Below are 26,695 nucleotides of genomic sequence, written 5' to 3'. Positions count from 1 at the left end.
AGACCCAGCATCCCATTTCCAATGCAGTGTGCTGAGGGGGATATGTGAGACCCAGCATCCCATTTCCAATGCAGTGTGCTGAGGGGGATATGTGAGACCCAGCATCCCATTTCCAATGCAGTGTGCAGAGGGGGATATGAGAGACCCAGCATCCCATTTCCAATGCAGTGTGCGGAGGGGGATATGTGAGACCCAGCATCCCATTTCCAATGCAGTGTGCGGAGGGGGATATGTGAGACCCAGCATCCCATTTCCAATGCAGTGTGCTGAGGGGGATATGCGAGACCCAGCATCCCATTTCCAATGCAGTGTGCTGAGGGGGATATGTGAGACCCAGCATCCCATTTCCAATGCAGTGTACGGAGGGGGATATGTGAGACCCAGCATCCCATTTCCAATGCAGTGTGCTGAGGGGGATATGTGAGACCCAGCATCCCATTTCCAATGCAGTGTACGGAGGGGGATATGTGAGACCCAGCATCCCATTTCCAATGCAGTGTGCTGAGGGGGATATGAGAGACCCAGCATCCCCTTTCCAATGCAGTGTGCTGAGGGGGATATGTGAGACCCAGCATCCCATTTCCAATGCAGTGTGCTGAGGGGGATATGCAAGACCCAGCATCCCATTTCCAATGCAGTGTGCTGAGGGGGATATGTGAGACCCAGCATCCCATTTCCAATGCAGTGTGCTGAGGGGGATATGAGAGACCCAGCATCCCCTTTCCAATGCAGTGTGCGGAGGGGGATATGTGAGACCCAGCATCCCATTTCCAATGCAGTGTACGGAGGGGGATATGTGAGACCCAGCATCCCATTTCCAATGCAGTGTGCGGAGGGGGATATGTGAGACCCAGCATCCCATTTCCAATGCAGTGTGCTGAGGGGGATATGCAAGACCCAGCATCCCATTTCCAATGCAGTGTACGGAGGGGGATATGTGAGACCCAGCATCCCATTTCCAATGCAGTGTGCTGAGGGGGATATGAGAGACCCAGCATCCCATTTCCAATGCAGTGTGCTGAGGGGGATATGTGAGACCCAGCATCCCATTTCCAATGCAGTGTGCTGAGGGGGATATGTGAGACCCAGCATCCCATTTCCAATGCAGTGTGCTGAGGGGGATATGTGAGACCCAGCATCCCATTTCCAATGCAGTGTGCTGAGGGGGATATGAGAGACCCAGCATCCCATTTCCAATGCAGTGTGCTGAGGGGGATATGTGAGACCCAGCATCCCCTTTCCAATGCAGTGTGCTGAGGGGGATATGCGAGACCCAGCATCCCATTTCCAATGCAGTGTGCGGAGGGGGATATGTGAGACCCAGCATCCCAACTCCAATGCAGTGTGCTGAGGGGGATATGTGAGACCCAGCATCCCAACTCCAATGCAGTGTGCGGAGGGGGATATGTGAGACCCAGCATCCCAACTCCAATGCAGTGTGCGGAGGGGGATATGTGAGACCCAGCATCCCATTTCCAATGCAGTGTGCTGAGGGGGATATGTGAGACCCAGCATCCCATTTCCAATGCAGTGTGCTGAGGGGGATATGCGAGACCCAGCATCCCATTTCCAATGCAGTGTGCTGAGGGGGATATGTGAGACCCAGCATCCCATTTCCAATGCAGTGTGCTGAGGGGGATATGTGAGACCCAGCATCCCATTTCCAATGCAGTGTGCGGAGGGGGATATGCGAGACCCAGCATCCCATTTCCAATGCAGTGTGCGGAGGGGGATATGTGAGACCCAGCATCCCATTTCCAATGCAGTGTGCAGAGGGGGATATGTGAGACCCAGCATCCCATTTCCAATGCAGTGTGCTGAGGGGGATATGAGAGTTCTCTCTCTTTTTGTTGTTGTTGATAGTGCAGTGTTTTTAGAACGTAAGTTATCAATTCTAAAACAAGTAAGCTGTCTGTCCATCTTTCCACACACTCACATACTGCAGACACAAACCTTGTAAAACTCCAGAAAGGCAGACTTTGTGTACTATATGCTTTTTAATATTAATTGCAACAGGAAATAATTACAAAATTAATCAGATGAAAAACGGTAATATCTGGGGCTCAATTAAAATCTTCCACTTGAAAAAACTCATCATCTTTTATTTACTGTGGCTCTATGTAATCTATACTAGAATCATTTGTTCTACTTATTTGCATTTTAATGAGAATGTGAATCACTGCATTCTGAAGATAGCTTATCTTGCAGGCCCCCCCTACCCACATTTTATATATATATATATATATATATATATATATATAATATGTTAAATGAGAATATATCATTTTCTCATTTAACATGTATTATTACTGTTTAGTTTGGGACAGTACTGATCCAGTTAATAGGAGCTTGTTCATTTATATGTATTTTACTTTTGTGTAAAATATGTTGATGCCTTTTGCTTTACCACAGTAAATTCCAAGTCCATATTATTTTATTGTAAGACCATGTATGATTAAAATGATATATTTCAGGACTACAGAGTTTTACATCTAAAATTAAATCATTAGAAGAAGTAGTATTTATTTGTATTTATACTCAAAGCATTATCCATATGCAAACCTATTAAGTAAACACAACCCTGTGCCTTAATTCTGTGTATCTTTAGCAAATAGAACCTGCTGAAAGTACCTCGGTCAATGAATACAGCCCATTCTAACACTGTGTGTGTTCATGTGCTCTGCCTAGGACCAGACAAGACTTTCCCACAGACTCTCTCTTCTTATGCAGCACACTGTGACATTTCAATTCAAACAAAGCCCTTCAAATATGGCCGTGTAAGACTACAGGAGAATGGTGCAAAGTGACAGTTTTATTAAAAATGATATTACTTGCTGCTTCTCAGTGAACGAATTAAGCAAAAGGACATTTCTGGTCACAAATTTGAGATAATTAGACTAAAACAGGCCTCTCAATTGGGTATTGTTTAAATGGTGTCAGTGATAAAGTACTACAGTGGTGTGTGCCAGTACAGTGGAACACAAGCACACACTTAGCCTTTATTTCCTTTTTTCTAAACAGTAAATCAAATCTTGGTTATCCTTACTCTGAACTGCAGAGGTCACTGGCACCGTTGCTTGAATCAGGTCTTACTTGTTTTATTTGTGTTACATCCTTAAGATGCACATACTGTACTGTGTGCTTATTTAGACTCCTCTTAAAGCACAGCCCATAACCCAGTCCTGCAGCAGCATAGCAAGGCATTCATTGGGGTTTACCCTACGACTGCACATGACATGGTTACCCAGTATGAAACCATCAGCCCTGTTTTCAGCTACAACTGAATTTGGTTTTTTTAGGACTGGAGTCTAGAAAACTATATTGGATAAAGCTAATAGGAGCACTAAAATACCCTTCATGCTCTAAAAACTACATTACCATCCTGTTGCAAGCAGGACTACTTACTGTGCAATACTGTTTCATTAAAACAATGACATGAGCTTAGATAGAGTCACTTCTGTGAAATAAGCTTGGATCCATCCCACCCCCCACCCCACCCCATCTTCCAAGACCATAGGGTGAGCAAATGATAAGCTTCAGAGGTATGACACAATGTGCCAGATAATGGAAAGAATTCAGATGAATTCCCCGTCCTGAAATGGACTTACTCACTCACCTGTGATGTAAAATTGCCATCAGTCTTCTAAATAAGCAGAAATTGGTAATTGGATAGCAGGTAAAGGGTTTAAAATGCACAGCTGTGATAGCCTGGCTATGCTGGAGTTGCTTATAGCACTTTCAAAATGAATGACCCATGTAATGATCTACGTGTAGTCGGCAGGACTGTACCACGTCGTGCTTCTGAGATCCTTCAGGACTTCTGAGGAAGTGGAGTGGCAGCATTAAATAAGGGCTCCTTTTCAATGGGTAAAATGGTCATGTTCAATGCTTTTTATCTGCTTGCAAATGGAAACTGTTTTTGTTTGTTTTCAGCAAAGTGCAAAAGGTTCTCTCTGGGAATTTGCTGTCTTATTTTTTATTCTCCATGATGTTGCATCCAGTCTTGATTTGTTCTTTGCAAGTTCAAAGTCAGCTGCTTCCCTTATACATCACTAATAATTGGGAGTTAAAATAAGCTCCTGTCACTGTCCAATACTGCAGTACCAGATGATAAGCAAGTTGTATTGTGTGTTACGGTTTTGTTCACCAAAGACGCATTGAAAACAACTTCTGTAATTGAAAGCATGTACAAAAGATCAGTTAAACGACACTGTGAACTCCATTTGTATTGTTCAGACATGCTGTACATAAAATAATGCACTTTACGGTTCTCGGTTCTGCTTGATATTCTGACAGACCCATGTTAAAGTCGGATTTGTCCATTTAGTGTATGGTCCTCCCAGCTGTACCGAGTTATTTATATATATATATATATATATATATATATATAATGACTGCAAGAAAACTAAAAGTTGTATCTCAGTTGGGCTGTCCTGTGAATAAGAGAATAAGCCCTATGTCCTCTAATGATCTGCTTGACAGCAACACGCAGTACAGGATTGATACTGCCCTGTTAATTAAGTCTGCAATTCTTTTATGTTTTTTTCCTCAACAGCAGCTCATGAGGGAGAGGCAGCAGATGGCCAGTCGCCCCTTTGCTTCTGTGGATGTGGCGCTGGAAGCAGCAGGAGGAGAGCAAACTGATCCTCTACGAGTGCCACTAGAGGTAGGCACTAAAGAACCCAAATACAGATTTCTACAAGCGCCCCCATTTACATTGTTACTGCAACCAAGCAAGAGGGGGCATGTCTGATTAACAGTGCTGGCTGCAGCCGTGCTGTTTTAATTGCATGACAGGTGCTCTTGTGAGAGTCACTTGAGAATCCATTAGACTCCAGACCAGAGCAGTGTCCAGCTTGCCTCAAGGCTTTTTAAAATCATTGCTGGAAATAGCAGGCATTTAAATGCAGGTGTGACAGAATAGCAGGCCTTTGTGTACGTGATGCATCGATTTGAATTGTCTACTTGCATCGTTGATTTATTATTATTATTATTATTATTATTATTATTATTATTATTATTATTATTATTATTATTATTATTTTCCATTGCATAAAACAAGCTTGGCTTTTCATTGCAACCTTCTTCTTGGGAATAAATAATATGAATAATAAATACATAAACGCACTGTTTTTGTAATATTTCCCTATTTTTGTGATAAAATAATAGCGTTGAGTTTATATAAATAACACTCATTTATTCTGTAAAGATTGCAGACCCCCCTCAGAATAGTGGGCTCCACTGCTCCTCATCCTTGATTGAAAGAATCTGTAACTAAAAGGATAGTGTGGCAGAACAGGTGAGCAGTGCAGAGTGAAGCACAGTAACTGTAGGAAAACTCTGCATATAACAGGAGCTACAGAAATGTTACTACTTTATTATTATTATTAATATTATTATTATTATTATTATTATTATTTAGCAGACGCCTTTATCCAAGGCGACTTACAGAGACTAGGGTGTGTGAACTATGCATCAGCTGCAGAGTCACTTACAACTACGTCTCACCCGAAAGAAGGTTAAGTGACTTGCTCAGGGTCACACAATGAGTCAGAGGCTGAGGTGGGATTTGAACCGGGGACCTCCTAGTTACAAGCCCTTTTCTTTAACCACTGGACCACACAGCCTCCTTAAAACTTCTTTGTGATATGTGCAATTTATATATATCTAATGTATGTAAGCTGTGAAGATGTGTGTTGCTGTTGTCCTGAGTGACACATACGAGTTGATTTGATTTCTACTATATGCACATGTGTCTTTGCTTTTATACTGCGTCAAAGGATCTTGTGCTAAATCTGCCAAATATGAAGCAGCAGAGAAATCCCATAGAGATGCCATAGGGTTTCGAACTGTATCCAGCTACCGATTTTCTGAATTGCATTAGTTGTGTCATCACTGCCTTTCTTCGTGGGCTTATCCAATACTGAATAGTTAGAAAGGAACAAGTTCCATCTTAATGGGTTTCTGTTGTGGAAACATAATTAACAGCTGAAGGTGAAATATTATAAGGTGAAAACATTATTTTTTTTTATTTATTTTTTTTATAAAGGTTAATTAAGCAACATCTGCTGTTTCTTTACAAAGCCAGTTAAACATAAATGATACAGGATTCAGCTGGAGTTCATGAAGTCGGGTGAATGGAGTCCTCTTAGAATTTCATGCATGATTTGGACAGTGAGCATGAGTTTTACATGAGTGGTTTAATGTGGGTGCTGCGGCTGTGTTGCTAAAGTGCTGTGGGTGAGATGGTGGTTGTTGGTAAATTGATATCAGAGATTGCTGAAAACCTGGGTATCTTAGTTTCACGATCGCTGTTATGTTTTATATATAACAATACTGCTGGCTGCCGTTTTACATTCAGTCTCTCAAAACATTTGGCACAATGTGTTCTAAACTAGCTTACTGCTTATAAATGTACCTAAAACCTGCTGTAAATGGGGACGTAAATAAAAATGCCTCGATTTATTATGCTGCGATACATGCTAACCAGCTAAATATTTCAGGAGCACAAAACCAGCTGTCCACCAGTGATACAAAGAGAGGGATATCCTTGAAATACATCAACACACCAAGCATGCATTACTTTGTACTGAAGGAGGTGTCATCTGTCATATACACAGATCAGAATTGCTTTGTTGTCATAGAGTCCCAAGACACTTGTCATAGGAGAGGATGTCTTTTTACCCCAGTGCTGTCACCATTTCTTCCATAAATAAGTTTTTTTCTTTGTTTTTTTTTCATCCCCATAACCGGAACAAGCCTCTGCCCAGCAGCCATATCTCACAAAAATGAATAGTAAATTGCATGACCTTGTCTCAGAAGTTCTTGAGTATACAAACATACCACAAGTCTAATGTATTGAATACCCCTTTCTGAGGGAATGTATTCATGTATATTATTTGATTAAAGGTCTGGCTGCATGTTCTCGAAATCGGTTTCCAAGTCCTTTTATTACAAGACCTTGCACCATCCAGCTGTCACTGAGAGACTGATGAGGTCTCAAACAGCTTACTGTCACTCCTCGGTCTCTGGTGACTGCCACTAAAGCTCTTTAATTTGGCTTGAATATTGAACCCAGCTGGAGCAAAAGCCGCAGCTATTGTTTCTGAGATAGACGCGGCACTCACTCAATTATTGTGAAATGATTTCAAATACCCCAGAATGACCTTGCTGTGCCGTTGCGCTAGTGCAATCATCACTACTGTGCGAACAGGAGAAGGCGCAGAACAGTAACGTGGCTGAGATGAGCAGGACGACCCGCTGTGTTAATGTTGCTTCAAAATAAAGGCACAGGAAGCAGACATGGTTCAATATAATACTGTATGCACTCTCGGCTTGAAACAGCTGTGTCAGTGCTGCAGTGCTCTGTGAAGTGCTGTAGAAAAGCTTTCACCTCACTCTTGGCCACGAAAACAAGCAGTAATTCTTTAACTCGAGTGTTTCATAATCTTGTGTGTGTGTGAAATGCATCTCATTGATTTGAGGACATGTCTTTAGTGCCACATGTACTGGACTGTGGTGCACACAGGAAGCGTGCTGGGGAAGCCCGTATTGCACTGGATCCCTGCTGCAAGGCAGGATGTCTTCACCTGGGCTGAAGTGAATGGGCTGGAACTAAAGGCATTGGTTTCCTCACAAGTGTCTGGAATGGGCTGGAACTAAAGGCATTGGTTTCCTCACAAGTGTCTGGAATGGGCTGGAACTAAAGGCATTGGTTTCCTCACAAGTGTCTGGAGGGGCAGTTCTTGAAAGTTCTAGAATGTGTAATATCTCCCAGCTTCTCTGTGTAGAATGTATTTCTTTAACCATGTCTTTTCTGGGTCAGGAAATGCCTGTCTGTCTGTCTGTCTGTTCTACACAGGTTGATGAAAGTCTAATTTAAAACGTACCCGTATCTAACACTGATTCTATTGATAGCGTCATCAACTTTCATTTTACTGCCTTTCTTTCAGCCAAATAGATCAGAGAAGATATTGACTGGTGAGAGGGGAATGTTTACTCACAGGAAGTATGTGTCAGTCTCAGCCAGGACTGAATGGTAGTGGTTATTTTGGTCAGGACCAAGCTTTACTGCCAGAGCTACAGTATAGGGGGAAGCCATGCCTGATAAAAGCCCATCCAATGTACTCAATTTATCAGAACGAAACATTTAGTAAAGTAACAATAATATCTTACCACGTGTTATCTTTTCCCAGCAGGTATCCAAATCAGTATCAATATACTGTATTGTCTCCAATTCATTTTCACCAAACAGCAAAACCACACTTTCATGTGACTTCCCAAAATTATCTTTAATGGCTTTTGTCTTTGACTTTTTTAATTTCTCCCCAGGACAGCATGAAAGTGATAATGCAGCATCCTGTTTAAATGGCAGAGTTAGTTGTCAAGTAATGATGAGATAATGGCCCATATTTATAAAGCATTTTCCGGAATGCAGTGCACTTCTAAATATTGTAATGCATTTTGAAAATAGCCCAATGTTTGGGATGTGGTTGGTACATTAAAGGGTTAAGTGCTGCCCTGTGGTTGAGACCTGCACATCTATACACATTACAGATACCTGCACATCTATACACATTACAGATACCTGCACATCTATACACATTACAGATACCTGCACATCTATACACATTACAGATACCTGCACATCTACACACGTTACAGATACCTGCACATCTATACACATTACAGATACCTGCACATCTATACATTACAGGTACCTGCACATATACACATTACAGATACCTTCATATCTATACACATTACAGATACCTGAACATCTATACATTACAGATACCTGCACATCTATACACATTACAGATACCTGCACATCTACACACATTACAGATACCTGCACATCTATACACATTACAGATACCTGCACATCTATACACATTACAGATACCTGCACATATACACATTACAGATCCCTGCACATATACACATTACAGATACCTGCACATCTATAGACATTACAGATACCTGCACATCTATACACATTACAGATACCTGCACATCTATACATTACAGATACCTGCACATCTACACACATTACAGATACCTGCACATCTATAGACATTACAGATACCTGCACATCTATACACATTACAGATCCCTGCACATCTATACACATTACAGATACCTGCACATCTACACACGTTACAGATACCTGCACATCTACACACGTTACAGATACCTGCACATCTATAGACATTACAGATACCTGCACATCTACACACATTACAGATCCCTGCACATATACACATTACAGATGCATTACAGATGCAAATTTGGCTGTGTTGAACCTCTGTGGAGCCTCTTTGTGATTCATTTGTTATTATTTCAGGATTGGTCTATAATATCGCTTTCTTGAGGGATTTCAGTAAAACCGAAGAACAAAGTGAAGAAATCAATTATTAATGGTATGTCATGAAATAAGTTTGACCTCTTAGGTTAATTCTGAAAATTAGTCGTAAAAGGATTTGAGAAGCGACTTGGATCTGCTTATGCAAACTGAGGCCACACTTGATCCATGGCTGGCCAGAATGTTTAGGTAGTGTGGCATCCTAAACATGGAAACATTATTACTTGTTGGATTTTGTGGATAGAAAATGTGGGAGTTGGTTGACTGGCTAGGTCAGTCATAGTCCAATCAGAGCTGTACTTCTCCCAAGGTACTATACCGAGATGGGCAAATATACCATGATATGCACAGTAGCCCCAGCATTGTTACTGCAGCTGTAATTCATATTCCGAGGGTAGTCCATGCATGGCACACAGGCTCACTATAGGATCTGTGTGCTTCAGTACAAAGAAAACTACAAGCCCATAGCAGGGAAAGCCTCTGGAATCTGTTTACCTTTTATAAAATACATCTTTTTATTTTTTTTTGTTATTTCAATTTATTGTCGACTTACAGTAGGAGCAAAAATGTATTTACTATACCACAGGGAAATTAAATAAAACTATACCACAGGGAAATTAAGTAAAGCACCACCAGATAAAATACCTTTTTTATTATTGATCCAAAAAGAAAAGCGCTCTCTATACTAAAACTGAGGAAGGTGCCAAATATAAGAATCATATATGGGTGTTTTGTTTTGTTTCTTTTAACTCTCCTGCTTCCCTGAGTGTAAGCTAACTAATATTGTCATAGAGCATGGAAATACTGCTTTAAAACACTGATTTGTGTAATTCAATCATGTTGGCTTGCCTTTTTAGAAAAACAAGATTTATATTGAGTGAAAAGCAAGTGATTGTGAATGATAAGGATCTCAAATGCGAATGCAAGAGGAAGCCAGCGGATACCCGATATACCTTTATTATTGTATAGGATATTATATTTTCCACAACAAGTATATGAAACAATAGAATCATATGCATTATAAATGCATTTGCTGCTTGATGAATTAAAACCCTTCCTAAACTCCTATAGTGAAACGGTTACTTATCATGAAAAACGAAACCAAACCTGAATGATGTGGCATCCACAGAGTTTTCAGGTCAGGTTATTGGATTATAAACAAGTCATAAACATACATTTAAAAGCAATTTGCTGCGAAGACTGAATAAGCGGCATATGGAGCTGATCACCCAATGATTACTTGATGGGTAGCACTGTCACAGACACTGTTAATTGACCTTAGTATTGGAAGTGTGTTTTTGAACAGCACAGATATTGCTCTGTTTAAAGTTTGTCACATTATGTCATGCGACTAGAGCAGTTCTGCCATTTCGAAGGCTTGCTTTTTGCACCTCCACAGCACAGTTGTGCATCAGGGGTATTGCTTACTGTATGTTCTGTTGTGTTAAGAACTTTGCATTACTGTGTTTTCATTTAGTAACCATTTCCTTCATTTAATGCATGGTTTGTTGTGTAAAAGCTGGTATTCCTTTTGTTTTTGGTTTGTTTTATGAAGACAACTTGGGGCTAGAAAGTGGTATAAAGCATGCAGGATAATTGAGAACATAAGAACATAAGAAAGTTTACAAACGAGAGGAGGCCATTCAGCCCATCTTGCTCGTTTGGTTGTTTGTAGCTTATTGATCCCAGAATCTCATCAAGCAGCTTCTTGAAGGATCCCAGGGTGTCAGCTTCAACAACATTACTGGGGAGTTGGTTCCAGACCCTCACAATTCTCTGTGTAAAAAAGTGCCTCCTATTTTCTGTTCTGAATGCCCCTTTATCTAATCTCCATTTGTGACCCCTGGTCCTTGTTTCTTTTTTTCAGGTTGGTAAAGTCCCCTGGGTTGACATTGTCTGTACCTTTTAGGATTTTAAATGTTTGAATCAGATCGCCACGTAGTCTTCTTTGTTCAAGACTGAATAGATTCAATTCTTTTAGCCTGTCTGCATACGACATGCCTTTTAATCCCGCGATAATTCTGGTTGCTCTTCTTTGCACTCTTTCTAGAGCAGCAATATCCTTTTTGTAACGAGGTGACCAGAACTGAACACAATATTCTAGATGAGGTCTTACTAATGCATTGTAAAGTTTTAACATTACTTCCCTTGATTTAAATTCAACACTTCTCACAATATATCCAAGCATCTTGTTGGCCTTTTTTATAGCTTCCCCACATTGTCTAGATGAAGACATTTCTGAGTCAACATAAACTCCTAGGTCTTTTTCATAGTTCCCTTCTTCAATTTCACTATCTCCCATATGATATTTATAATGCACATTTTTACTGCCTGCATGCAATACTTTACATTTTTCTCTATTAAATTTCATTTGCCATGTGTCTGCCCAGTTCTGAATGCTGTCTAGATCATTTTGAATGACCTTTACTGCTGCAACAGTGTTTGCCACTCCTCCTGTTTTTGTGTCGTCTGTAAATTTAACGAGTTTGCTTACTATACCAGAATCTAAATCATTAATGTAGATTAGGAATAGCAGAGGACCTAATACTGATCCCTGTGGTACACCACTGGTTACCTCGCTCCATTTTGAGGTTTCTCCTCTAATCAGTACTTTCTGTTTTCTACATGTTAACCACTCCCTAATCCATGTGCATGTATTTCCTTGAATCCCTACAGCGTTCAGTTTGAGAATTAATCTTTTATGCGGGACTTTGTCAAAAGCTTTCTGGAAATCTAAATAAACCATGTTGTATGCTTTGCAATTATCCATTTTCAATGTTGCATCCTCAAAAAAGTCAAGTAGGTTAGTTAGACACGATCTCCCTTTCCTAAAACCATGCTGACTGTCTCCCAGGATATTGTTACCATATAGGTAATTTTCCATTTTGGATCTTATTATAGTTAAATGTAGTCAGGTTATTGTGCCCAGGGTTAGTCTTCTTCCCTGCAGTCGTTGCTACACTATGGTCCCAATATCACCTCTGCTCTTCATGACTTGTTTTGGATAGCCAATAGAAGGGTGCATAAAGGGAAGCAGCATATCCGATAACTAAATATAAAGACACAAGCAAGTACAAGAAGTATTTTAAAAAGTGAAGCGGAGTTTTGAAATGAGGTTAGTAGTTACCTTATCTCCGTTTCCTGCCACTGTTTCTCAGTGCAAGGCACACTATGTGGACTTGCACATGGATTGAGTCTGTGATGTTGTTGGGAGGGGTAAGGTGATAAGAGGGCAGCCTACATTGTGTGCGGCACAGCAGAGGAAAGTTAATTCAGGACGTGACCTATTTTTATAAGAGCCCTGTGATCAGTATGTCTGATTCAAAGAGTATATCTTCTAATTCTAAATTAGAGCCAACTGTGACCTTCAAAAAGTCACTACAACCGTCCATATTTATGTATTTAATTGATTATTTATTCATTTATTTTGTTTTAATAGGAAAAAAATTATTTGAACGCAACACCTCGTTCCGGGTAACCATGGGAAGAATAGAAATCCCTTCTTTGGAGGGCACCTATGAAGATCCCATGTAGAGATTTACTGAACTAAGAAGCATATTCCAGGGCATGCAAGCTCCAGTAGAATTAATTACTCACTTGAATATAAAATTATTCACAGAACCACATTATGTAGCAAAGCACCCAAACTGAAGGACTTGTGAATGGGACGTTTATTTTTCATTGGATAGAAAGAGGGTTGCTTGTATCTACTGTCAAAGTGAGTTCCAGTATCTCAGAAGTGCATGGAGTCTGCTGTACCACCTGCGTGCTAAACATGCTTTCACTTCTCAATACACGCTCTAGTAGTGTTTGTGCTGCAGACATCAACATTACAACAGCAAATGAAGCCCGTCGGTTTAGAAATTCAGCAGCGCTGCAAACCCATGAATCAAGATTAGTACGATACTGTAAGCATAACCAGCGCTGTCGGATAGATACCGACTGCAGACCCGATAACACTGTAGCTTTGTTTTATTTCAATAACCACTTTTAATTTAAACGATATTATTTACAATTATGGAGGATATAACCTTTATTCAGTGTATGTTTTGTTTTATTTAGGCAATTTAAAATTATTAATAAGAGAATTTAAAATTATTATTATTATTATTTAAATGGCAATGGAAAACATCAGTTTGAGTAAAGGAAATATCATTGTGAATGCAGTAAGGTGATTAATAAACTGACTCCATTGTGATTTAGCAGTTGATTCAAACAATTTAACAATACTGGATAATAAATAAATATAAAACTTTAAAGAGAATCCAGAAATAGGAAAACTGGGGTTTAATAATAATAATAATAATAATAATAATAATAATAATAATAATAATAATAATAATAATAATAATAGCATCAGTAATAAAACAAACTTTAAATGAGATCAATTGCAGTAATTGTATCAATTAAATATGCGATTAAAACCAAGATTAAGAGATTTTTTTTTTTTAATCTCAAGATTAATTGCGACTACTTTTTTTAATCGCTTGACAGACCTAGTTTAAATACATTCTAATAGATACCTAACCTGAGTAATCAGAATACCATTCACCTCACCCTCCAGCATGGTTTCAAAGACTGGCTCCATTAGCATCATTTAGATTTAAGCATGATGTTGGCTTGTGCCTGTGCTCCCTTTGGCTTTCAACAATGGTCTTTCAAGAACACTCTGGAAAAGCACGGGACTTGATTAGATAGAATTGCTAGAATGTTTAAGCTTTCTAAAGAGGAGCAGAAAACAAAACCACATGTATTGGTGTTACTGCCAATGCCCATGAATTCCAGACTTTTCTATTTTATTTTAAAAGACAGATTTGATTTTATTTGAAATTGTTTAACCATTTCATTGTATTGTGAATGATTAAGCGAGTCGCTGTTGTAATGTGGTGGAAGGAAGCCTTGTGATTGCAGCATTTCTATTCATGAATTTGCACATTAAACACATATCGGGTCAAAATACCAAACAAGCAATGGATACACATTTCTGTGACTCTTAGCACATATGTTTTAAGCTGTGTATTGTTTAAATCAAATGAACGTTCACTTCCTTACTGTGTGTATACTTTATAAAGAATTGATTTTGTTCTGGTTCCTGTACTAACATTACAATTACCATATACATTGAGATTGTCGCTATAAATATTTTGTTAATTGACGAGCTGTACATATTTGAAATTCAACGTACTTTCTCCCTTATATTATTTTATTATAAATGGTACTTAATTAACTTTTTATCTTGAGTTTTTAATCAGACTATTTGCTGTGGATGAGCTGTGGCTTCCGGAGTCTCCCGTCCTCAAGAATTTTGGACAGTGATTAATCTGACCTAAATTATTAAAATTACATTTTTAATCAATAAAAGAAAAAGAAAACGACAACATTGGTTAATTTTAAAATGATCTACATTACAGATATATAATGCTATTTACAACCATTCAGAAGTATTCCGAGATTACCCATCAAACCCTTTAAATGACTCTGTTAGCAAGGCCTTGTGAAACGTATTATCCTGGCTTATTTACAACTTTCCCCAAGGGGGGGGAATTAATCCTTTCACTCCCTGCCCTTCTTCACCCTTCCCTATTGTTCTTGTGTTGCAATCGGTTTTGTAAATTAGGGAATTAGATTTGAGATTTGCATTGACATGTGAAAAAAGAAAATGTTGCTTATTTCATAAGTATAACAAATTATTATTGGTCAGAATGAAACTATTAATTGAATCTCAAAAGGAAATCCACACATCCCATAAGCCTGAACTCAAGCTCAGGCTGCAGCAGAGCCACTTTGTCGGTATACAGTAGACTATCATACTAATTCTAGCAAGACTTTCAGAAACCAGCAGGAGAATTGCAACGTTTTCAATTAGGATTTATTTACGTTTCAATGCGGTGAGAGAAGTGTGCACTAATTAAAATCCACTTCTTTCTTTAATGAAAGTCGCTCCCTGTGTTTAATTAAGTCCCGATTTGAGGTGGGGATCAGGGGGAGGAAGAAACACGTGGAGGTTTTACACAACGTTTTATTTGATTGTGTAAAAGAAACTGCGTTCTTATTTGAATGAATAAAAAGATAACCATCATATTAAAAATGAAGATCCACCACTTGAAACCTAATTTAACCCATGGCATGATTTATTAATGTATGTGAAGCTGCTTAGAATAAAAAAGCAATTTAAAGGATACATCTTTTAAAGCCAAGAACCTTTTATTAGGGCTTATGGTATCACCTTTGTTTTTTTGTTTTTTTTTGTAAATTTAGTCGTCGCCAATGGTTTTTACCCCAGTTTTCTCCCCAATTTGGAATGCCCAATTATTATTTTTATCCCGGTTCACCGCTGCAGTTCCTGCGTGTCCTCCGAAATGTGTCCTGCCAAGCCGTCTTTTTGAACATTGCAGGTTTACAGCGAAGCCACCAGACCCATAGTGCTGGAGGACAACACAGATCTGAAGGGCTCCACTGCAGACCCGCAGGTACCCTATCGGCCACAGGAGTCACTGGTGCGCGGTGAACCGAGGATTACCCTGCCGACCTGAACCCTCCCCTCCCGGGCGGCACTTGGCCAATTGTGCGCTGCCCCCTGGGAACTCCAGGCCACGATCGGCGATGACATAACGTGGACTCGAACCAGCGACCTCCAGGCTATAGGGTGCATTCCGCACTCCACACGGAGTGCCTTTACTGGATGCGCCATTCGGTAGCCCCGGTATCACCTTTGTTGAGTCAAAACCGAATCGTATTGGGATTTACCATGTGAGGCATACAGAGAGCAGAAGCAAGCAGCCCATGATCCCTTGATTCGAGAATAAAGTACAGGACATGAATGAGCTACTGTGCTTATTTCCTATCAGCAGTATGCACATACCATATACTGTATTCATGTTTTATATTATAAATGTGGCATGATGAATTATTACAGATAGTCTTTTTAATCACTTAATTGTAAATAATGGTGTTATAAAAATGTGTTACTGGCATGAGAACAGGTGTGGTTTCTGTAGTGTACTGTTATACCTATCGGTCGATATATTTCAGAATGACAAAAAAGCAATTTATCTACAGCGCTTCAGATAAAAAGGTCGCATTACAAACGTAGCATTGTTCTTGTTTATACTGATCGCATTTCTGAAAGGTCACAAGTCATGACCAGTTCAAGTAATATTCCATAGGGGAAAACCGACCCAGAAGAAAAGCTCCATAATGCAACACATCTCTATTGGGAACATGACTCCTCCATCTGTCTCACAAGAGCTGGGAAAAGTAATAATATCTAACATTATATGAGAAGCCTGGATATAATCTCAGGGTTTGTAAGATTTATGTGACAATGCTTTATTATGAATATGGTTTGTGTTCAGGGGTTTACAGCATCATTGCTTTTCAATTTCCTGCCGTCTGCTCAGCAGATTATGATCCTCCTTAAAGACGCAGAGCTAGGCTTATTTTTATTTATTTATGTATTTAATTGTATTTTATTTTGATAAATCACAGCAATATGATTTGTTGTAGGGCCCCACGCATGACAGGAGTATAATGATTGTTAATAAATGTTAATGCTACATTAACCTTATTGTCTTTTTAAAGGAATGGGATCCTGCATTATTCTGTTTAATTTAAGCTCTGCTTTCAATGGCATGCTTTAGTTTCTGGTTCATGTGAACTCTTGTTTTTTTTTTGTTTTTTTTTAACAGTCCAAATCATTTATTTTTCCTATCTCCTATTATAAATGCAGTATAATGTGAGATACAGTATTCTGCAACATTCAAACTGGATTTGTCCTTTGCGGGTTACCCTGTGACAGGGATCTGAGGCTGCAATGGTATCCTTCACTAGTAATGTATACATTTCAGGCACTGAATGTGACTACATCTCCAAACCTCTTAAAGAGTTCTCGGTACTCTTCCGTAAGTCATGGGATTCTGGGTCTTAATTGCTTCAGGCTTCACAGAGACACCCATTATTATGCCGTTAACTTTATTGTAAAGTGAATATTGTAATACGTTTTTTAAAAGGTCTCATTTGGTATTCTATATCCTTTCTATTATATATCCTTTCCAGAAGACCATTTTTGCAGCCTTCCATCCCACACGCGCTTGAAACAGCAGTGCACTTTTTCACATTTCACAGCTTGAGCATTTTTATTCTGCGTGTTTTCCAGAGACTCCCAATCTTTTTTTATTTTCTTTTTTTTCTTTTTTTTTTTTTTTTTTTTTTTTACAATGCAAGATCATGCCGACAGATCTGTGAAGAGTTTTAATGAAACTTCTCCCACAGTGTCATTATCGGTTTTCTCTTCTTCTTCTTCTCTGGATACGAGAGACACCCCCCCCCCCCCCCCCCCCCCGTGAGTAATGAGTGCCACCATTTACTGACTATTGAGTCACCCAGCCTTGGTCAGGACGCATGTGACATTTAATTGTGTAATTACAGTATGCACTTCACAAGAACAGTGGCAAAGGGCATGTTTTCTCAGTCTGCCTCTGTTGTAGTTTAGTCAGATGTAAATAACATCATCCCTTGACAAAACAGATGAATCGGATAAGTTTCAGTTGCAATGTTTTCAGATTTTGTTTTAATCTCTGTACAGTCTGTAAATATGATCTAAGTTGCAAATAGAAACGATCCACTGATGCACACTAGTAAAGCTCAATATGTTACTGATCCAGAAACAGTTTTGTTTGTACTTCAGTTTAATACATTTACATCTAATTATGTTTGGGATGGAGATGCAGCTGCTTGCTGTGACTTGATTTAAGTGAGTGCATGTATCCAGATCCAGTGTGTAAAGCTTAGAGAGCTTAGCTTTGTGACAGTGTTGAAAAGTAGAAAGTGTCAAGCTCACTTGTCTGCCGTTCTCTCACAGAACACTGGAAGATCTTCTTGTTTTTTTTTTTGTTTTTTTTTTACTGTTGTTCTCTGTTGGATCTCAGTTTTTCAATATCTACCTTTGGCTTTTTAAAAATAATGCCATTAAGCAGACAGAGTGAGCAGCACTTGTGTATAACAAGTTGCTTACATGCTGTGAACAAATTATTCTTAACGTTTTCACATCAAAGAGGGAGAAAAACAAGTACATTTCATAACAGCTGTTTGTTTTTTGACAAAACTGTAAATTAAAAACAATACCATTTGCACATAGTTGCCCCCTCCATGCTCCAGCAGTGTTAATATGAACACACTTCAGGGGAGTCACTGTGTGTTATTAGAACACTTAGCAGCACTTCTACATTCAGTTCTCTTGTGACTGGAGTGTGTTACATTGTAATATCTAATCAAATGTTGGACTCTAATGAAAGGAAGGCTTGATAAGTTTGAAAGACAAACTACTCAAGGTTAGTAAACTTCACTCAAGCCTGCAGACCACTGCAGTAGTGTAGGAGGGATGAATGATGGTATAGGAGAGAACGCCACTCAAAACAGAACCAGTAAACCAATCCAATACACTCTAAACAGAACCAGTAAACCAATCCAATACACTCGAAACAGAACCAGTAAACCAATCCAATACACTCAAAACAGAACAGGTAAACCAATCCAATACACTCTAAACAGAACCGGTAAACCAATCCAATACACTCTAAACAGAACCGGTAAACCAATCCAATACACTCTAAACAGAACCAGTAAACCAATCCAATACACTCTAAACAGAACCAGTAAACCAATCCAATACACTCAAAACAGAACCAGTAAACCAATCCAATACACTCTAAACAGAACCAGTGAACCAATCCAATACACTCAAAACAGAACCAGTGAACCAATCCAATACACTCAAAACAGAACCAGTAAACCAATCCAATACACTCTAAACAGAACAGGTAAACCAATCCAATACACTCAAAACAGAACCAGTAAACCAATCCAATACACTCTAAACAGAACCAGTAAACCAATCCAATACACTCAAAACAGAACCAGTAAACCAATCCAATTCACTCAAAACAGAACCAGTAAACCAATCCAATACACTAAATTGCTCATTTATTTTTCAATCACAGAAACTGTTTAATTAGTCTAAGGTACTCTTTTTTGTAAAGTTACTTAATGCCAAAAGACTGTCGGCTTTTTTTTTTCTACCAGTAAGTGAACCTTGGAAATAACAAATTAATAAAAGGCATGCATCTCGTATCCAAAAAAAAAAAAAAAGATATTTACAAATATTAATTAATTACCATAAATTAATAAAAATAAAAAAATGAAAAACTGGTGTTCAGTGGTTACAGTGCATACAAGATAATTAACCTCGATACATCTCAGTTCTTTATTATGCTGCAGTAGGTCAATTAGCTTTGGTCAATGATCTCATTATAGAGAGCCAAGCAGTGGTCTTTATTGCTATGATAGAGTGTTTTGTGACACTGTGGTTTAATGTGCTTCTCTGATCCATGGGGGGGCGCTTTGTTCCTCTAGCAACATTTTTAGAATGTGGGAACTGATCACTGGAATACAGGACAGCTTCCAGTGTCTGGAATGTTCCAAAATTCTAATATTTTAAAAATACCCCTAAAACCCTGTGCAGTAAAACACTCCAGTGATCATTGCTGTGTTGCCTAGACTGCACTTTCCCTTTCAGTAAACAGGTTGGTGCAGCTGCCTGTGCAAACACCAACCCACGCGACAACAATCCAATATTATTTTGAACAGTAGCTTTTTAAATTAAAAAAAAAAGTACAGAGCTCAAACTACTGAAGCTTGAATCTAATATTGAATAACACTGGTAATGGCGGGCACTGCTTCATCTCAGGAAACATAAACACAGCTTGGACACATTAGATCAGTATGCAGGCGTTACTGCGTTTGTAGAAACAAACACACAAGCAATAAAAACAAAGCTTGAAATACATCTGCTCTTCTTCAAATAAACAACGTAGATTTCGGTTTCATGCAGCTTTTAATACGGCTTGTCAAGGGATATTGCTGCAGAAAACCCTCCATCTCAGTGAGAAAAAAAATAAACTGTTTTCCTTCTGTCCTATTGAGGAGTTGAATAAAAGTCAAAGGATTTCTATTGCGTTTAAACTTCTCCATGTGCTTTACACTTCAACAGGAACGTCAAGGCTCCTGCATTCAGAGTGAGACACACTTATTTACAGGTTGTCTCACAGACTTGCTTTCACACATGCAAAACAAATAAGCACATGAATAAATCAAACACAAAAACCCAAGTGTCGATTTTATTTTTAGAAATGACAAATAGTGTTTCACAGTTCTAGAACAATGAGCGAGCATGGCAAGTCAGTATTGTGTGACAGTGTACTGTAGGTACAGTTTCAAACTATTTCCTACTGGTTTTGTCCTCTCATCATGAGCAAAAACCCTCAGTCAAATATCTCGCACTTTGAGATCATCCACCTGTGCTTTAATGTGAAGAGCTTTCGTTATGAAGGACGCTATACCTTTGACATATTGCCTATACTGGGAACATAAGATGCACTGTATGATAAAGGATCTGTAATAACACCACGCTTCCTTTAAATCAACAAGTCAGACTAACTCTCTTGCAGGTGTATGCCTTTAATGGGCATAATATCCAGCAAAGGAGAAATGTGTGGCCATAATGATCAAATAAATGAAGTGAAGGAATGAAAAGTAATAGAGCTGATGGTATAATATACCACAGTATAATCATTAAGCTTGCACTAGGATACAAAGTGTCTGAGCTAACGGCATTTCTAATGACTGCAAATCGCTCCGAGTGCTGTTGCTTTGCAGAAGGGTGATGATTTATGCATCCGGTGTACTTACCCTAATTAATTTGGACACAAAGTGCTTTGGTCTTAATGCTCATATCACCAATTTCCGCCGATATTAATCTTTGGGAGTACTCTATCATTTCTGTGAGGAGGAAGGTTTTACCATAATCTCAGTTCAGGAATGGATGAAGAAGCAGCCCTTAATGAATATTAAAAGGAAATGGGCAAACAAGCGAGCCGTGTTAGCCGCAGTTCAATACATTTCTGAAAGCGACTCTCCCAGGGCCAGTAAATCTTTGTTAATTAGGATCGTTGGTAAATATTTGTTAAACCTAGCGAAGAAAATCCCACAATAAGAAGTCTTCGTTGGATGCTGCGGAATAGGCCAGTCGGAGACATGAGGGCTCATTGCACCTATCAGAATGAATTGCAAGATTGCAAACCAGCAATGTTTAGGATCACAGTGAAAATAATGGAGACGTACTGTTCAACATTAAAGTGGAGGAAATACTGGAGCCAAATCCCTGACTACATCAAATAATGTCTTTCGATTCAGCAATGTGTTAACCACATGCTTACCTCAAATAACTGCAGTGTGGTGTTGGGTCCACAGTGGATGGTAAACACTTGCTGTGCTGTGTGCCTTACACAATAGAGAAGAGTGACTTGGTGAGAAAGTCATCAGTCATATTTTTTATTTCAGTGGAAGACTGAAGTTTTGCAGATTGAAATGCATGGGGGGGGGAGCAGGAATTGTATTGCCTAAATGAAGACATGTTTAAAATACACAACAGTAAAACAGGGACTGTGAACTGTGTTTAATCACATGTCTTTCAGAACCCCAGACTCATTTTATTCTCAATAATGAATATGAATAGGAAATGGATCCGCTCCAGATCGCCCTTCCATTAACCAGTCATTTCCTCCAGGAAATGTTATCAGTAACCATGTTTGTTGTAGCTGTTATCACTATGGGGGGGGGGGATCTCAGCAGAATGCCCAAGGTTTGTGTTTCTTGTTTTATATATTAGGAGTGTTTAATGATATTGAATAGTTCTCCCTCTTTTAGAATCCCAACTAGAAACCATCATGCCCAGTCAGCAACATGAACTTTAAAATCATAGCTCCCGAGTTTCATCACCTGGAATGCTAGTCCAGACTATTTGCTGTGAATAAGTCATATTTAATACTCTGAAAGTAAATGATTGTTTGTTTTTTGCAGTGTGCAATTTGAAGGCAGACGTAGTGTCTCATTGTAATTTAAGTGCTCATGATTAACAAAAGCTATTGAGTTCACCTCACTGTGTCCTGTTCTAATAGCTACTTGAGAATAGTTCAGTTTTTAATTTCTGGAGTTAATTAATGATTTCTTGTTCTCCATGTCGTTGCACTTCTCTTAATTGTGGATTGGCAAGTCAACTGCAAGTCCTCTATTTTGTAATTTGTCATAGCTGTCAGTGGAGTTGTTGAACTGTTACGCCTCTCTGATTTAACAGCTTGAAAAAAGAATTCCTTTGTTGTAGTACTCATGCTTGTATGTGCTTCTGCACAAACATTTCTTTACCAAAATATTTAAGGAGCAGAACAAAGCTAAGGAATCAGACAGATGCAAAGTGACAAGCAGTCACATAGGGGTAACACTTCTGAAGCTGTAAGGTGCAGGTATAAGCACTTGACATTTTGAGCTGTTTAGCTCCCCCAGAAAATCCTGAAAGCCTCGTTCTTGTAACTTTGATTGCATCTCAGCACAGTGCCAGTGTAGGACAGGTTTTAGTTCTCTCATTGTTTATCCTTTTTACAGGGGTGGAATTAAGACCTGTTGCACAGCAGTTTCCCATTCCAGGTTTTAATACGAGCTTGATCAGCCGCAGTGTATAGGTAACAAGCTTCTTGGATCAAACCGCTATGCAGTGGGAGTCCTGTTTGCAGCCCTGGTTTTGAATGCTATTCTGCCTGCTTGTACACTGTGGGTCGTCTGCATTGGTGTTACTGAATCTGAGAATACGTGAGAAATCAGACGAGCCCGAAGGGGGGAATGTTACATTAGTTCTTTGAAGGTATGTGACTGGTTAACGTGCGGAAGGAATCCAGGGGCGAGACTGATCTGCACATCCAGACCAATACTGCGATTTAAAAAAAAAAAAACTCTTGCCACTATAAAATGGAACCTGATGAGACTTTTAAAAGTAAATCATGCAACAGATCTCCACAAATATCACCTTCGTAAATGCAATTTGGTAATGGAAACGTTGCAGGTGATGCAATTCAATTTGTCAATGTGCAAGACAGGGCAGCAGTCTGTAATTAGCTGAATTTCTTCATTGTGTTTCCTCAGGATTCATATTGTCTGATTTATATGAGTGAAGGCAGTTATTACTGATCCATTTGTGAGGGCTATCCTGTCAGCCTGCTGCTTGATTTCTAAATGCTTTGAAACATTTTAAGAGCTATGCACTTTAAAAAAAAAAAAAAAAAAAAAAAAACGCTGTGCAATATATTCTTTTAAATTTGACTCAGATTGTACAAGAAAGCACTGTAAAATATACTTAACAAGTATGGAGCCAATCCTAGTATATTCCTCATGTGGTTTCTCTCCCTTTCTCTTACTGCAAAAACATAAAGGATCCGTGTGTGCACAGTAGATTGGCTTTGTATTATTATTATTATTATTATTATTATTATTATTATTATTATTTATTTATTTATTTATTTATTTATTTATTTATTTATTTATTTCTTAGCAGACACCCATATCCAGAGCATTTACAATTGTTACAAGATATCACATTATTTTTACATACATTTATATTGAATAATGTTACATTAACATATTGACTTACATACCGCTTTGTAGTTTTCCAGATAAGTAACGCAAAAGTAACGCAAAAATTAAAAATGGGACATTTCGAAACCTAACATGAAATACTATTATGGATTCTGGTAGACTTTTGCGATATCATTTTCTAGTTTATTTGATTACATGATGTTAAATAAAACATCTAAATTGTGTTCATAGTTATTATTATTATGTCCCAATCCTGAAATTCCAGGTGATGCTTTTGGCAAGAGCTGTACAATTCTTCATATTTGAGTCTCGTTTAATGCTGATTTCTCGAACAGTTAATATCACAGTGTGATCCAGACAAGTACCATGTGCTCTCAATAGCTCATCCTAGCAAATGTTTAGCAGCCCTAGTCTAGACAGAGAAAGCATTCACTCTGCGTTATTTCAAGCACTGTCTACCTCACAGACTGCAGCTCTTGATACGAGAGCTCCCCTCCCAGGGACAGAAGGCACCACACAGGATTAATCAATTAGAAAATTAGCAGCTCCCAGCTGGGAGTTAATAAGGGAATGGAACTACATCTGGGCTGAGGGTAGCATCCCCACCAGCATCCGCCATTCATTTACAACATAGAGCCCTGGAACCCTAAAGAGAGTCATTGGGAGGACATGTGATCATTTAGCTGTTTACTGTCTAACCAGTGATGGATGAAGTCTTAAAGAGGCCAGGAGTACAGGCTCTGGCAGTGGCTTCTGACTGGTTAGCATGGGGGTCGTGGGCCTTGTCAGATTTGCACATACTTATTTTATTGCTCTGAGCACACTCTTAAACTCAGGGGAGATGTTTAAGGAGGACAGAGATGTTTTGGACTCCATGTAGGGGATTGTTTGTGCATTGGGCTTGCAACGTATCCAGACAACTTTTAATAATCAAGAAAATCACACAGACTCATTTAATTTGAAGTTTTAATGAATCAGAGCAGTAATAGCCGATTCTTCCTGAGCAACATCCGAAGAATCTGACCCTTCCTCACCAACTATGCTACCCAGCTCCTGGTCCTGGCCCTAGTACTCTCCCGCCTAGACTACTGCAACTCCCTCCTGGCTGGACTCCCTGCGTCCGCCAACCGTCCGCTCCAGCTCATCCAGAACTCTGCTGCCCGCCTAGTGTTCTCTCTGCCTCGCTTCGCCCACGCTACTCCACTACTCCGCTCGCTCCACTGGCTCCCGATCACCGCTCGCATCCAGTTCAAGACTCTTGTACTAGCCTACAGATGCCTTGACCAGTCTGCACCCAGCTACCTCCAGACCCTCATCTCTCCCTACACCCCCACTCGACCTCTCCGCTCCGCCTGCACTAGAAGACTAGCTCTACCACCGCTACAATTCCCCTGCCTCCAAAGCCCGCTCCTTCTCCACCCTTGCTCCGCAGTGGTGGAATGACCTTCCTACAGATGTCAGGACTGCCCAGTCCCTGACCACATTCTGGCGCCTCCTTAAGACTCACCTCTTCAAAGAGCACCTGTAGAACTCCTCTGTTTGTATCCTGGGACACTATCACCCTTCATGTAAATGTGCTTTATTTTGCTCTTATCAGCCCCTATTTTACTGCATTTAATCCTGTACTTCAGAATACTGTAATCTGCCAAGTTTTTAACCTGTAGTACTTTGTATTTAATCACATCCTGATGTAACTATCACATTTTAATCATATCCTGATGTAACTATCACTATTTAATCATATCCTGATGTAACTATCACTATTACCTGCTGTATTATTGAATTGTGGTTTGTCAAACTTGTACTTTACTTGAACAAAAGTTATTGTATTTCTTGCTCTTATTGTATTACTTGTATTGTAACGCTTGAAATGTTTTTGCTTACGATTGTAAGTCGCCCTGGATAAGGGCGTCTGCTAAGAAATAAATAATAATAATAATAATAATAATAATAATAATAATAATAGTGCTCCTTCTGTTAATTAAATGCTTAAAAATGGATTGGGTGGTTGCAGGCCACAGCAGATCCCAAGCAATAGGCAGTCTGGGCAATTCCAGCGCCTTTACAGGTTTAACAGCATTAATACTTCAACACAGTAATACATGTATGGTTATCACATACCCAGCCCTTAGGCTAGACATGCACACCGCTAAATCCTAAAACATCCAATATATCACTCTCCAAAAGTAAAATATAAATCCTATACCTTATAGCAATGCATCAATATAAATGAGATATAAATTCAAAATTGTTTTTACCTTCCACTATATGGAAGTGTAGTTGTAGAATTTAACATAAAAAAACAAGAACTGTCTTCAAAAGCAGAGACTTCTAAATACGACCAAACAGCAACCAGCTTTTTCAGAGATCCTCAGAGCATGGACCACGCAACTTGTAAGACCAAGGCTACATTTAAAGATAGGGGAAGCCTATGTTTAAGTCTGACCAGCTTCCAAGTGTGTATGTGCACTCTAATAACAAAGACAACAATAATTATTTTATTGTATAACAGTTTAACTTTAAATGATTTTATAACCTGTATTTCTAATTCAGATACTTCAATACAGCAGTCTTGTTTATAAATTGTCATTTTATTTTACTCCGTTGGTATACACAGAAGGCAAGAGATTAGGTTTCTTATTTTTAAAATCTTATTTAATTCAATACTTTTGTTTTTTCTTACTATAGTAGAACCACAAACCTATTTTAGTTCAATTGTTTCTGGTATATTAACTGTGCTCCATAGAGTTTGCCATTCTGTTCTCGCTGGATCGGAATGTTTGATGTTCTGAGTCTAATTAATAAAGATGCTTTTGTCTGATAAGGGAGGTTTGGAACCTTCAGCAGGTCGGC

General features: G+C 39.0%; 1 protein-coding gene across 3 annotated transcripts in view; it reads left to right on the top strand.

Moving 5' to 3' along the window:
• Window positions 1–26,695, top strand: part of atrnl1a (attractin-like 1a) — a 200,490-nt gene that overhangs the window by 154,380 nt on the left and 19,415 nt on the right. For 2 of the 3 annotated variants that reach the window (XM_034026182.3, XM_034026181.3), the window contains exon 27: window positions 4,556–4,666. In XM_034026182.3, coding sequence (XP_033882073.3) covers window positions 4,556–4,666 — 111 coding nt within the window. Of the gene's footprint in view, window positions 1–4,555; window positions 4,667–15,759; window positions 16,786–26,695 lie in introns of those variants that run through there. The other variant, XM_059026008.1, reaches the window with a different exon arrangement.

The sequence above is a fragment of the Acipenser ruthenus genome, chromosome 7 (genome assembly GCF_902713425.1).
Source record: "Acipenser ruthenus chromosome 7, fAciRut3.2 maternal haplotype, whole genome shotgun sequence".
Taxonomy (NCBI): domain Eukaryota; kingdom Metazoa; phylum Chordata; class Actinopteri; order Acipenseriformes; family Acipenseridae; genus Acipenser; species Acipenser ruthenus.
This window is presented reverse-complemented; position numbering and strand designations above follow the sequence as displayed.